The sequence below is a fragment of the Sturnus vulgaris genome, chromosome 1 (assembly GCF_052056855.1).
Source record: "Sturnus vulgaris isolate bStuVul1 chromosome 1, bStuVul1.hap1, whole genome shotgun sequence".
Classification (NCBI taxonomy): domain Eukaryota; kingdom Metazoa; phylum Chordata; class Aves; order Passeriformes; family Sturnidae; genus Sturnus; species Sturnus vulgaris.
Genome location: NC_142243.1, coordinates 42,625,704 through 42,640,052, shown reverse-complemented (window position 1 = coordinate 42,640,052; position 14,349 = coordinate 42,625,704). Strand labels below are relative to the sequence as shown.

General features: G+C 43.1%; 1 protein-coding gene across 1 annotated transcript in view; it reads left to right on the top strand.

The window, feature by feature from the left end:
- TRIM71 (tripartite motif containing 71) overlaps nt 1-13,271 on the top strand; it is a 54,180-nt gene extending 40,909 nt beyond the window's left edge. Inside the window, exons 2-4 of the mRNA XM_014884050.2 lie at nt 84-251; nt 8,275-8,409; nt 10,566-13,271. Coding sequence (XP_014739536.1) covers nt 84-251; nt 8,275-8,409; nt 10,566-12,017 — 1,755 coding nt within the window. The 3' untranslated portion in view covers nt 12,018-13,271. The remainder of the gene's footprint in view (nt 1-83; nt 252-8,274; nt 8,410-10,565) is intronic.
- Nucleotides 13,272-14,349: the final 1,078 nt, after the last annotated feature.

Genomic DNA, 14,349 nt, shown 5'->3' with positions numbered 1-14,349 from the left:
TTTTTCTTTTTTTTTTTTACACATCCTGACTCTGTTTTCTTTTCTTCTTTATGTAATGGGATTTTTTCCCCCCTTTTTTCCAGGTACTGCATTTCTACTGTGATACCTGTTCTGTCCCCATATGTCGGGAATGTACCATGGGACGACATGTGGGTCACAGCTTTATCTACCTCCAAGATGCCCTACAGGACTCCAGGACTCTCACCATTCAGCTCCTGGCAGATGCTCAGCAAGGACGACAGGCTATTCAAGTAAGATACTCCCAACTCGAGCGCTCTTATTTCCCCCTCCTCCTTCTCCCCCCTCTCCCCTCCAGCTTGTCTGTTACAGGGCAAGGTGTCAAGGCAAAAAGCTCTCTGCTTCTGCTGTCAGTCTTCTCACCCCTTCTGTTTTCTCAGATCTCTGACAGAAGTGGCGGTGGAGCTGAAAATAAAGTGCTGTTATATGAGTTTTGCATTCTTGCAGCATAATCCTGTCATGTAAATCACAACATATATGAAGCTCTGTACAAATGCGCTTGAGTGTGAGGCATTTCAAGGAAGTTCAGATCTTGTGTGGCAGTGCCAAACCTGGTTTTGTTTTTACAGCTGAGACTTTCTTTGAGCATCTTCCTGCCCATATAGCTTCTAGCACTCTGCCTACCTTTGACTCTTGTTATGTCTTCAGTGTTGCCACCAAATACAAAATACTAATCAGCTGCCGGATTAGTGTGAAATTCCTTAACCTGCATGAGGATCTAGAGCTATCTCCATGTGAGGATTGCTCTGCACACACAGATGCACACTCTGCCTGTTACTGTGTTCTACCTCAGCAGTGTTTTATAACACAAATTTAAATACCTGGTAAGGGCTGGAAAGAAGGCAGCACAAACTAGAGAAGGAATATTCATAGGGAATTAAACTGCAGTGATATGTAGGTGCTTACTTTTGCTGAGTTATACCTAGTGGTAGGTTTGATAGTATACTAGTAGTAGTTCGTCTGTAGGGAGATTTTGGGTGGGGAGACCATAGTGGGAAGCTTCACTCCGCACCTGCTGCTATGTAGTTTTGTTAGCATCATGTTCTAAATTTGAGTCGGGTATTACAAAACTCAACACTATACGCTTTAACTAATAAGATTTTTGTAAACATTTGTAGAATGTCATGCATAGGGAGTTAATTTACATTCCGAATTGGGTGAGCTTTCCTGGCAAATGCAAGGTACAAACAACAATTAAAATAACCTAAAGCTCATTGTCTTCCCTTTGCTGCTTGTTTCTAGTAAATGAGGGAATTTAACTTGTTCTGTGAGACAAGAGCAACTAATTAGTCTCTCATTAAGTCTTTGCACCAGTAGAATGATAATCGTTTATGTTGGTATAGATGGCAATCAGTTGTTGACATTTTCCTTCAGCTTCTGATGTTAACTTGTTACACCAGCACAATAAACAAGTTTCTGGAGCTGGATGGCTAATTTTAAACTCCAGCTTCAGGCAAAATCCTGGAAAACATAGCATCTTCCAAGATTTTTTTTTAAACTGAGTTACAAAGCTCTTCAGCAGTATCCATACTGAAACGTTTCTTGTCATTTTGGGGATGTGTGAAAGTAGGAATTATACTAGTTTAAAGACCATCACTGGTGCAGTGTACTGAATTTCTCAGGCTGTCATAGACAAGGGCTTTGCCTGTTAGTAATTAAATTGCTTTTGACCTCCAGGGCTCTTAATCATCTAACTGGTACAGCTAAATCATCTAAGACTTTTTTGGAGCAGAAACTAGCAGGAGATCATGGAGCACTACTCTGCTACTATTGCATAAACGCTTTTGTGCCTGATTTTCTCCCCTCCAAGTTTACTTTGCTCATTCCTTTCTTATCTTTTTCTGGCTTTTATGCAGAAGGCTCCTGCCATTGTGGTGAGTCGATTGTTCCTTGATGGTGCAGGTAAAAGTTGCATGGTACAGGCTGTGCTGATGTAACTTGAACAAGTAACTCTACTGAACTTAGTTCGTGCAGCTTTGCCCTGGTCTGGCCACAGCCCATCCAGGTTAAGAGGCTGTCTTAGAAGTATTAGCTGAGCAGCTTGAGTAAAAATCTGTAAAATCAGCCATGTTTTCAAGAACTGAGTTGCTTCATTAGTTTACTGGGACTTTTAATCTGAACCACTGCGCAGAAGAAGAGTACTGAGCAAACAGATCACTGATAAAATTAACAGGGTGGAAATCTGTATGTGAATGTGCAGGAATAGGAAAATTGTTCAGCCCCAGCCAGCTACTCCTGAAGCAACATCAGCAGCAACCAGAAAAGCATGTAATGCTGTTAAAAGCAGAGGTGCTCCACTCAAAGTTTTCATGGAGCTGAGCTCCCCTTGTTCTTGGGACAATATGGCTGTGAATTAAATGCCAGTACAAGCTGTAATATGAGGAACACAAGACTGGAGCTCTAAGAGGCTTGAAAAGTAATATGTTGTAGTAACACTTTTTAGTGGGACTGATATATACTGCTGTACCATGAACTCTTTCTTAATAGGCTCTGAAAGTGAGAGCTCCCCTGACAGAAGATGTTGAGGATGGATGAGGAGGCGTAGTTGAGAATAAATGGGGAAAGGTGGAATTTGAAGGGCGTTGCAGGAGAGAGGAAGTCAAGCCATGAGTCAACTGGCTGGAGAGTATCTGGTTAACCAAAGTTGAAGGCTTTTAGGAAGAAATGTTTATTTAAGCTCTTCCTGCGGCTTTGGAGGAAAGATTGTTTTTCGGACTTAAAAAAAATGCTGTGAGTTGGGATACATTTCAACCTCTTGATCCACTGAAGCCTGATGTAGTCTGTCACTCTAGAAGAGTCCAAACCTCACTTTTCAAGGAAGTTTAAGTCCTCTGTAAGAAAGTGCAAGCCTGAGAGCAAGAAGCATGCTTTTTTTTCCTCAGTGAAATTTCTGGAGCAATGGAAAGCCTTCCATGCTTCCTTGTGCTATGATGGTCCTGTCCTGAATTCCTAAGCCTGTCTCTAACATGAGAACGTGTGCCTGTGTGGTGAACTGATCCAGCTGAAAGGGTAGCCTTTCTGTGGGTTTACTTTTTGGCTGGGTCAGCCCTCTGGCTGGTTCACTGCAGTGCTACAAGGACTGTTGATGGTGCCAGGGAATGAAGCAGCAATATCCAGCTGGGTTGCTGGTAGGACTCTTTTCTCATTTCAGCAGAAAGCTATACTCCTAGCTGGAATACTTTTCCAGCCTTTTCAGAGACTCAAGATTGATTCACAGGGTGATATGAAAGCCAAAGCTGACCCTGGATAAATGGTGTGGGAGGAATCAGGACTGCTGCCTTTCTATACGGGGAGCGTGTCCTGCTGCCTTGTTTTACCTCATGAAAGTGCACACTTAGCTGTCTTCTTTCAGAATTTTTTCCAAGGACTAGGTCACAAACTGAACGTAAATCTGTTAGGGTGAAAGATAGATGGCTTCTTCAAAATGTCACCTTCTTAAAATACATCTATACGTGTGTAACTGTATATATGTATGGATGTATGCATGTAATCTAATGCACTTGCATAACAGTAAAGCACTGAGTGCTCATGCTCATTTGGGGTCAGTTTCTTGGTGAACATGTTAAAATACGTTTTAATTTGTTCATCTCAGATGTCTTTAAAAAGTGGGTTTATTGAAAAACAAAATAAATTCTTTTAGCTGAGCCTGTAATTGGTTTTGCTGGGGTGCTTGACCATGCAAGCTCCTCCCTGCCCAGTGAGACTGGTCATGTGCTGAACATAGCAGGAGCTGCTCTCTTATCATGAAAGGTTTAGGAGCTTCCCTCCCAAATTTGTGGGGGAAGTGGTATGAAATAGATTAACATCTTTTCAGGGGGTGAGGGGGTTCTGGAAGAAACTCGGCCGGCCTGAGGAGGAAGCTGATCTGCTGCCTTGAGCCTCTGCCCTTGGGTGGGAGCTTCCCTGTGGGTTGCCATATGGATCTGTGCTGCTGGGAGGTCGATACCTGAGAAGGATGGCACTGCTGTGCTGCAAGGGATCGTTTTGGGGTTGTCACATTGAGTTAGCTCAGGCAGCCTTGTGCACGGCTTTGAAGTCAGGCTTGCAGGTTTGAGAATCTGAAATGTCAACAAAATGGGGTCTATTGTGCTTTTCTAAAGCTGGGATTTATATCAAGAGGTTAAATTTCTTCATACTTTTAGTCATTGTTTTGTGTGGTATTTCAGTGAGTTCCTCAGCACAGCATATGAGCAGATGGTTACTGGGGAAGATGGATTTGACATGTGTCACTGTCCAAACTGCTGTTCTGCTTAAAACTGTAGGCAAAAAGTATGTTCTTAAAGTACAAACCAAAATGATTGCTCAGTAGTATCTGGTATGAGTTAACCTGGCCTCTAGCCTTCCCTCCATCAAAGCTTCTTTTAAAATTATCTTTGTGAGGAACTTCAAGTGAGCATGTTTTGCTGTTGTACATGCATTAGACTAAAACCTCTAAATTGGTCCAGCTACTGTGATTTGTGCTATGGCTGCACCAGTATTGCTGCAAATTCACTGCTAAGCTTGTTAATCCTGGTACCTTTCACTGCAATTATGTAGGATCTCCCAGTTAATTTTTCTAGTTGTGAGAACATTAGGAAGTTTATATCAATTTCTTTATGCTGGAGAAAGCCTACTGTTATCTCCTGGTTGTTTTATCCTGCTTTGACACAGCGACAAGTAACTGGAAAAGTTCAGTGAAACAAGCCCACTGTATCTTTTTGTGCCTTAAGGAACTGGAAACAAACCACTTTGGAACACCTTTCATTTGGTGGAAGAGGGTTAACTTGAGGCATACTAAAAATTTCCTTTAAGATGTTTTTTGTATTTAATGTGCTCTTGAAGTCCAGAAAGGAGTTTATCAGAAAGAAGCATCTCAGCTGTTTGTTCCCCTCTGAGTAGGGTTAACTTAATCTTAAATTCCTTAATGGTTAAACTGGAAATTCTCCATACCGAGGTAGGAAAGTGTATATTTAATATTCTTCATTCAATATCTGTGGTCCATTCACCCCTCAAATACTGAAGAATGCCTCAGTAGAACCAAAATTTGCTTTTGAATTTGAATTCTCTCTCCAGAGGTTTGCACTTTCATTGGAAAACTTGAGATTGGGAAACTTAAATGTCAGAATTAATGCCTGAAAAATTATACCTCCCTCTCATCTTTGGATGGATGGAATAAAAAAATTGTAGGGACTTTTTCAAATATGTTCATGAAGCCAGCACTGATAAGGTGCAGTGCAGTTACCATAAGCAGCCTTTTGCATCTCATGGTGCTGCCACTGTGGTGTGTTGTGCTGCAGTTTGTTCAATTGGATAAATTCCTGGACTAAATTGGTGTAATCTAACATCATGGCTCAGCAACTGGATTAGCAGGCCCTGCTGTTTCAGACACCTGAGTGAGCCCCTTCAAATAACTGCGTGCTGTGTGGACATAACTGTGGATGTACTGACTTAATTTAAGATTCAGACAGCAGAAACTACACACTGAGGGCATCAGCACCTCTGTTGTAGCTCTTCAGAACACAAGCTTTGAAACAGGTTTTTCTTTCTCCTGGAGCATTTTATGCTTCTGATCATATTTTTATTTTTTCATTTTAAAAAGCAGCACTAGTGAAAACTTGGGAGTCTAGAACATTAAATATTCCATAGGAATATTTAGGTAAACATGAAATCACAGAATTTTTTTATAACTTGAGGCTCTAGTTCCTACTGGTCAATGGAAGACAGGAAATACAAAAAATTGCTGACTGCTGCCATTCTACGAAATGGCAAGTCCTGATTTGGGCACGTCTGTAATCAGAAGTATGGCTAAGTTCTGTAATGCTACCCTGCTACTTCTGACCCTTGCAGTTGGTTTCTTCATAGATTTGTGTTGTACAGTCAGTTGCTGTAGCCACTGGACCAAGATCATCAGTAGTTTTTCCCTCAGGGGCTGAAATGTAGATAAAGGGGATCTCACAGAGGTGCCCACCTAAAGGGAGCCTACGAAGGGCACCCAGGTTCCAATACAGCTTTGCACTTCACCATTTACTCAAAATTGAAAAGTGCTGGTAGCAATAGCTAGTGGTTGGATGTCTGCATTGCTTTCCTTCATGCAAGCACATTTGTCTGCCCCGCTGGAAGCTCTCTGTGCAGTTTCCTTGTGTGGTGGCCCCCCTGGAACGTGTCACCTGCACAAGGACTGTTGGTACTTCAGTTTTGCTCTTGAGGAATTAGAAGTACCAGTTTCAACCCTAAAGTTTACAAGAGACACTGCAAAGTAGTGTTTTACTTGTTTTGATTTGTTCTTAACAAACACAAGGCACTGGTGGCATCTCTAATTATAATGGGAAGGGGTATTGGCCATCTTTAGAGCCCTGAGAAGCCAAGAGTGGAGAGGTACAGCTGCAAGTAGATTATTTACTTTATTGGCCAACAGCAGGAAACAAAACAGTTGTTCTCCATCTCACATTCAGTAACTCAGCACAATTCTTGGATAAACACAGCCTTGTCTTCTGTCTCCCAAGTGTGTGAACTGGCTGACCATGTAATTCATTAACTGGAAAAATTATGACATACCATAAGGAGAAAGCATCATAAAAGCTATTTTTCTTTACAAGTATTTGTTGTTGAAAAGATTGTGTGGTGCCTGACCAGAACAAGAAGCACTGCTACTTAACATGCTCCCTAAAAAGTTGACCTCTCCAAGACAAATTCTGCACAGAAAATGCCTGCAGAACACCAGGAGTGAATTTTCGTGGCAGAACTCTGACATCTTACCGTAATCAGAGTGAACAAGGGGTTTCCATGTGAAGAAGACTCCCAAAAGTTGTACTTAATGTTCTTGGCTTTTGCTTCAGATATAGGTATATTGCTCTTCCTCCCATCATACCTCTGCATGTTTGATGCTGATCAGCCTTCCTAGGCTGTTCTAGCTTATTTGGGCAGAGTGCAGCACCTTCTGAATTTTACCAAAACTTCACCAATATCCTGGATGATATTAGAATCTTTGGGCATTTTGGGTGTCCCTCACTGATCTGAGCTGTTCATACTTGGGCAAGTGAAAATAAATCCAGATGATGACATGAAAGGTGAACTCTGGTTCTGGTGGAGATTAATGAGGGAAGTTGGGATTGCTCTTGTCTCTAAGGTATTAATAAGGGATGCATATATATAGATCATGATTCTAAATGGGTACTAAGTACAAAAAGCAAAAAATAAGTAAATCAGGATTTTTATGCTTCCATAGACATCATTGTTAAAATTAGATTATGAGTGGATAGTTTCCCTGACATTTCTCAAGGTGATACCTCTTTCTCTTTGCAAGAAAAGGAAGATGTTTTGCTGTACTTGATGGGAATACAGGTCTGTTTTGGAAGAAATGCATGCTTTTCTCCTGCAGTAGGGCAAGGGGAATGGCAAAGAAGAAGTGGTAGAGGCATAGTATTCTTACATGTGGCCTCTTCTAGCTAGGTCTGAGGCCTCCTGGCTTTTACGAAGTCTTAATCCTTGGCCAGTTGTGTCTCCATGTCTACTTTGCTAAATGTTGTAATGAGATTCTCATTTTTTTTGTCAAATTTGCCGACAAGAAGCTTTGTGAGAGGGCAGGGCAGGTCAGCCTCCAGTGGGACTGGGATATATAGGCTGTCTATGAGTCTGAAGACATTCCCTGTTAAAACTGTAGTGAAGGTGACTCTGGGAGTTCATGAAGGAGGAAGAGTTGGAAGACCTGTTACTCTTAATGAGCCCTGGGCTGATGGCTGGATGTCAAGTAGCACTCCTGTTTTCCCGTGAAAATTGCAGGAAAATTCTTTGGAGTAAAAATTTATTATCTCCATACTCTTTCAGGGGCATTTCTATGCAGCTCAACTGCACAGACAACACAGTCTGTTCCCTACAGTGTTATTTTCACGAGAAGCAGACCCATCACACAACAGTTTGAACCATTTTGAGAGTAGAAAAACTGGGTTCTCTACATGGAAGAAGACATGAGTATGAATTTCTGTGCAAGTCTCTAGTTCACCATACTAGCTGCTTGCTAGAGTTGCACTGGGAATTTAATGCTGTGGTGTTGGTGCAAGGCACAATGAGTGTATAAACTCCGTGTAATAGATGTCTTTAAACAATCCTGTCAGTTTAGGCTGCAGTGTATGAAATGGGTGAAGGCTTAGTAAGAAATTAAGAGTTGTCTCTTTACGCCTTTACCTGAAGGCAGAGTGAAATGTAAGCAGCAGTCCTCTGATGCATTTTTAATTGTTTTGGTCGAGCCTTAAGCGTGTTTGTCTTTTTTTTTCTCCCCAGCTGAGTATTGAACAGGCCCAGGCTGTGGCAGAGCAAGTGGAGATGAAGGCGAAGGTGGTGCAGTCTGAAGTCAAAGTGGTGACCACTAGACACAAGAAGGCCTTGGAAGAGCGGGAGTGTGAGCTGCTCTGGAAGGTATGCACCCTCACATGTGTGGCTTGTACTGCTGACAAGTGCTTTTCAAACCGAAAAAATACTCCAACTGCTACACAGCCAGATTCTGATATCCAAGGAAAAGGGCAGGTTTCCTTAACTGGAGCCGCTGGTGGGGTTTTTGCTGGGGCTGCTGGATCCTCATAGCAGCACAGCCCCGCACGCAGGCTGGGCACTCCCCCTGCTGGCCCAGCAGCTGCCCCAAGAGGAGATCCCCTCTAAACAGTGCCTTCAAAATAGCTTTAATGTGCTGCTCTAGAATTAGTACATAGTATAATTGGTTTTCTGATCTGCTCCTCATAAAGGACAGGAGCAAAACTGTATATCCTATGCTGTCCTTTTTTGTTTTTAGAAAGGCTAGTAGAAGTTTTGTGAGATCAGCTTTCACTGCCCCTATCCTTAAAAACCTTTACTGTCAATCAAAGTAGCATCCTCCCTCTAATTATTTTTTTAAACTAGTATAAGAAAAGAGTACTCTCCAGCAAGAGTATCTGCACAATTCTGAACTAATGACCTCATTTCAGCCACAATGCATGCACGATATTTTAGAGGAGGAAAGGAAGTAACAGGCAAGTTTCTTATTCATTCCAGAAAAGTAATTCAATGGTCATGGCCCCCTGCAAGAGAAGCTTTGTTTTCTTTTGTAAATGTCAATAGCAAGATTAAAATGGCACTTTATATAGTTAGTGTACTTCCAATGCTGCTTTTTTTGAGGTTTTCGATTAAGGAGATGAGTTCACTTTTCACCATTAATTTTCTGCAGGAAGCTTGGCAGCTTTCTCTTTTAAGGTATTCCTAGTACAGGAGGAGTAAGATCTGCCTCAAAGCTCTTTTTATCCTATGGTGCTGTACAAATGCACCTTGTTGGAATATTCGCACTGAGAGCAAGTTCTCTTCAAGTTGGAAAACATTATTTTAAGAAGTAAGCGTGGTAGTGGTAAATGATTTTAGAAAAACAAACTCAGTCTATCAAACTCTTGTGTCAAGCATGCTAATAAACAATTTTGTATACCAGAGCTGAGTCTAAGGAGTAAGCTGAGACCTAAGATCAGTAATTTGTCTTGGACAACTATTAGAAGAAGCGTCTCCCAGTTTTTTTTTTACAGCTTGGTAAAACCTATAGACCTCAACTTATAACATGTTTGTACATATGTGATCTAGTCAGTGTCTAACCAAGGAGTCTTCAGACCTTGAGTCTTCCTTCACTAAAATGCATTCCAGGTATTGTTCTGCAGCCAAGCAGATATTCAGACATCAGGAAATGTACTTTTGCAACAATAAAGCAAAGACATGCTACATTAGTTTTACAAAGCAGGTGTCTTTGCCAGATGGTCCAAGGTGATTTTTCCACAAGTAAAGGTAGACACAGGCTTATATAGATGAATTACAATTCAGTCCCTCAAGCAGGAACTGGCAGCAACCTTCTGTGTTATTTGAAGTGATGTTTACAAAGCACCCTGTTTTAAAGCACAGGCTCGGCATGACTGTCAGTATGTACAAGAAAATATTAAAATAATTGGACCCTAAAAATCCCTGGGGATAGATGTCTGGTATTATCCAGTCACACAAAAACAGTTCTGGCAGGCAGGGGGATAACAGGAGCCCACATGCATTAGCTGATGCTGACTCCCAGCCTCAGTTCTGTGGGACAACAACCCACCTTCTGAAATTGGTCTCAGTTCTGGTCAGTGAAACCTCAGCCTCTGCTCTTCTTGAGAGGCTGCAATAACTGTTGTCCTCCCTGGGGGCTGAATGAGATGTGCCTTTGGATGATCTGTCAAGTATCTTGCGACTAGAAAACAGAATAGCGTTTGAGGAAGCAAATAATTACTAGTAAGCAAGTGATTCTCGCTTTCAAATGTCACTCTGATGCAGCAGATCTACAGAGTATGAATGTACAGTTTTGCCTGGAGGGTAGGAGAGACTAATAATCCTAAATTTGGATAAGTAATTAGTTTTCCTTGTTTCTTCTTGCCTACATCGTGCTTTTTAGAGGTTTGTTCCGCAGCTGTGTGTCAGCATGCTGTAACAACTGTCCAACTGGCTTTTATGCAGAAGGCGGACTGAAGGAAATGTATGTTGTGGTCTATCTTTCCTGATATAAGTGTGCTTTTCTCTCCCCCCCCATTTCCCACAAGGTGGAAAAGATTCGCCAAGTCAAGGCCAAGTCACTCTACTTGCAAGTTGAAAAGTTACGTCAGAACCTAAACAAGCTGGATAACACCATTAGTGCTGTTCAGCAGGTCCTGGAGGAGGGTCGTACCATGGACATTCTTCTGGCTCGGGACCGCATGCTGGCTCAGGTGCAGGAGTTGAAGAACGTCAGAGGCCTTCTGCAGCCACAAGAAGACGACAGGATCATGTTCACCCCCCCTGACCAGGCATTGTACATGGCCATCAAATCAATGGGCTTCGTCAGCAGCGGGGCTTTTGCTCCTTTGACCAAAGCCACGGGGGAAGGTCTCAAGCGTGCGCTGCAGGGCAAGGTGGCCTCGTTCACCGTGATCGGCTACGACCACGACGGGGAGCCTCGCCTTTCCGGGGGTGACATGATCTCTGCAGTGGTCATGGGGCCAGATGGAAACCTTTTCGGGGCAGACGTCAGCGATCAGCAGAACGGGACCTACCTGGTCAGCTACCGTCCCCAGCTGGAGGGAGAGCACCTGGTGTCCGTGATGATGTGCAACCAACACATCGAGAACAGCCCCTTCAAAGTGGTGGTGAAGTCCGGGCGCAGCTACATCGGCATCGGGCTGCCGGGGCTGTCCTTCGGCAGCGAGGGAGACAGCGACGGCAAGCTCTGCCGCCCCTGGGGCGTCAGCGTCGACAAAGAAGGCTTCATCATCGTCGCCGACCGCAGTAACAACCGCATCCAGGTGTTCAAGCCGTGCGGGACCTTCCATCACAAGTTTGGCACGCTGGGCTCCCGGCCGGGCCAGTTCGATCGCCCCGCCGGCGTGGCCTGTGACGTTTCGCGTAGGATCGTCGTGGCCGACAAGGACAATCATCGCATCCAGATCTTCACGTTCGAGGGGCAGTTCATTCTGAAGTTTGGGGAGAAAGGAACGAAGAACGGGCAATTCAATTACCCGTGGGACGTGGCCGTCAACGCAGAGGGCAAGATCCTGGTCTCTGACACGAGGAACCATCGCGTTCAGCTGTTCGGGCCCGACGGCGTGTTCCTTAACAAGTACGGCTTCGAAGGGGCGCTCTGGAAGCACTTTGATTCCCCCAGAGGCGTGACGTTCAATCACGAGGGCCACTTGGTAGTGACGGACTTCAACAACCATCGCCTCCTGGTCATCCATCCCGATTGCCAGTCAGCGCGCTTCCTGGGCTCCGAGGGCACGGGCAACGGGCAGTTCCTGCGCCCGCAGGGCGTGGCGGTGGATCAGGAAGGGCGCATCATCGTGGCCGACTCCAGGAACCACCGGGTGCAGATATTCGAGTCCAATGGTAGCTTTTTATGCAAGTTTGGCACTCAGGGAAGCGGCTTTGGTCAGATGGACCGTCCTTCAGGTATAGCTGTCACCCCTGATGGCATGATTGTCGTGGTCGACTTTGGAAACAATCGAATTCTCGTCTTCTAATCTGTGTTTGAATTAGGAAGAAACTGTCTCAGGGAAATTCTTCTAAGAGAAAATGAAAAAAATACAACGTTAATTCAAACCTACCTCATCTTTAATTTTTTTACAGATGAATGTACTTACCTTTTCTGCAGGGAGTGAGCCTGTAAAATTGAATTCTATCTACCTCATTGTCCTCCCTTCCTTACCCGGTTTCTTGCCCCCTCCCCATCCCCACATATACTCATAGTTCAGAACGTTTTACCTCTTTCCCCCCGATGGGGTTTCATGCACAAACAAGAGTTGCTGTGCACATTAGGTGGTTTGTGTGGTGAGTTCTGTTAGACTAAGCCAAGAAAGGCGCTATGTAACTTTTTAAATGGAGAAAATGGTAGTAGGTGTTCGTAGAGAATTTGTGTTCTTGACCATTCTGCAGTTCTGTGGGTGGGGACATGGGAGGGAGGGACATTTGTTGTTGTTGTTGTTGTTTTTTTTTTTTTAATTGCTGCTGCAGCAGAGAACGTTTTCCTGTTCTCCTTTTTATACCTCAGTGTGTTTGATTTACTGGTGAGCACAGCATCTTGTTCCCAGACAATTTTGAACGTTTTATGAAAGTGAGTGGGATTCACTCGCCAGGAAGAGCAAGTTTGCATCTTTTTTGGCATTTCTGTGTATTTTTTTACTGAAACACAGTAATTTAACAGCACAAAGCGAAGCTGATGAAAATGCACAAAAATTCTTTAAGTTTAAACCAAATTGTTCATTTCAGTGGCTTAGTGCTGTCATTGTTAAGTTTAGATTAAAAAGCAAGGCTTCCTTTAATGTATCCTGTCATGGAGAATTTCATTTTTACCCCTTTTCACCTGAAAGCTAAATTAGTTTGAAAAAAGTTACTGTTTCTTTTCATCAGTGCCTCTAATCTAGGTAACAGGACAGGTTAGGAGGAGCCTTGAAACAGGGAAAATCAAACCCTTTTGATTTACTTTCTTGTGAAATGACTTAGTGTTTTTTGCCCCTCCCCATAGAGAAACTTTAAGGGAATAATGTTTGAATTTGTTAGAACAGAAGTGGTACCTTTTTCCAAAAGTAAGAAATAAGCACAGCTTTGGAGATTCAGGGTGTGATTTGGAGAAGTCAACAGTTGTTTTGCTTTGTTTTGTTTTGGGTTTTTTGTTCAGAGAGGATTGCAATAACTCTATCAGTGATGATTTTTTTTTTTTTTTCATCTTCTGGCTTCCACAAAGAGCTGGACTGAAGAGAAGATTTTGAGAATATCTACTATAGCTTTTAGGGTGGGTGGGGTGGGCCTGTAGCTCCCTGCTGCAGGATCTCTGGCTACAGATCCAAGTGTAGAGTTACCAGTACCAGCTAAAGGCAAACTGCATCAAGGTGAAACTTTGCTGCTTTTTTCCCAGGGCAGTACCAAAGAATTCTGTGTAAAGTTAATGTATATGATCCTTAAAAGCTTGGAGGCAGGGGGAAGTTTGCCCTTTAGGGGATATAGAAACAGGTGTTCTGAGAAGCAGAAATTTTTGGGGGAGAATAGAGATCTCTTTAGCAAAATGTGACTTTGAGTCCCTGGAAGGATTTGGTTTTATTCTTCTATTTCTTGCATTCTGGTTTAGCTGTTCATGCAGCTATGGTCACTACAGACCTGTAGCTTCACCCTCTGGTGTTGGCAAACAAGGATTGTTTAAAACAGGGAGCAGAGGGCTCTTCTGGCTCTCTGCGATGGAAAAACTCACATGTTAGTACCCTTGGGTTTGGAAATTCCATTGGATTTACCTTACTGTTTGCAAGAGAAGATCTCTGAAATGTAAATGTGATCGTTGTCAAAAAGTCTGAAGAGCCTTAACCATCCTCCAAGGAAAGGGTTCATCTCCCTGCCAGCCACCATGCACAAAAGTGACCTGAGGTTGAAAGGCTCTTTACAAGTTCGTGAGAAATCACAAGGTGCACTTTCCTTCTTGCTGCTTTTCCCCTCCAAGGAGTGTTAACTTTCTGGTTTTCTAGAAATACCAATGATGTGTGCAGACAGAGAGCTGCCGCTTTAGAGGAGGCTTAAACTAAAAGACCAGAAAGAGACAAGAAAGATTCATGAGATGGAAAAACCTCTTTCAAAAGAAGGGTGAGGAAAACCACCTAAATTAAATGGGATAAAACAACTGTGCTGCCTTTCAGCCAAAGCCTCAAGGAAGCAAACTCTTCAAAGCAGTGTGTTTCAGTTAGGCTTAATCTTAGGATGGCATGGTTTAAAAACAGTCTTGAAAGGATAATCTTTTATACAGGTGTCTGTCATTAAATTTCTGTGGCCACACAAAACATGTATGAGAGAGCTAGTTTACCTTCAAGTTTT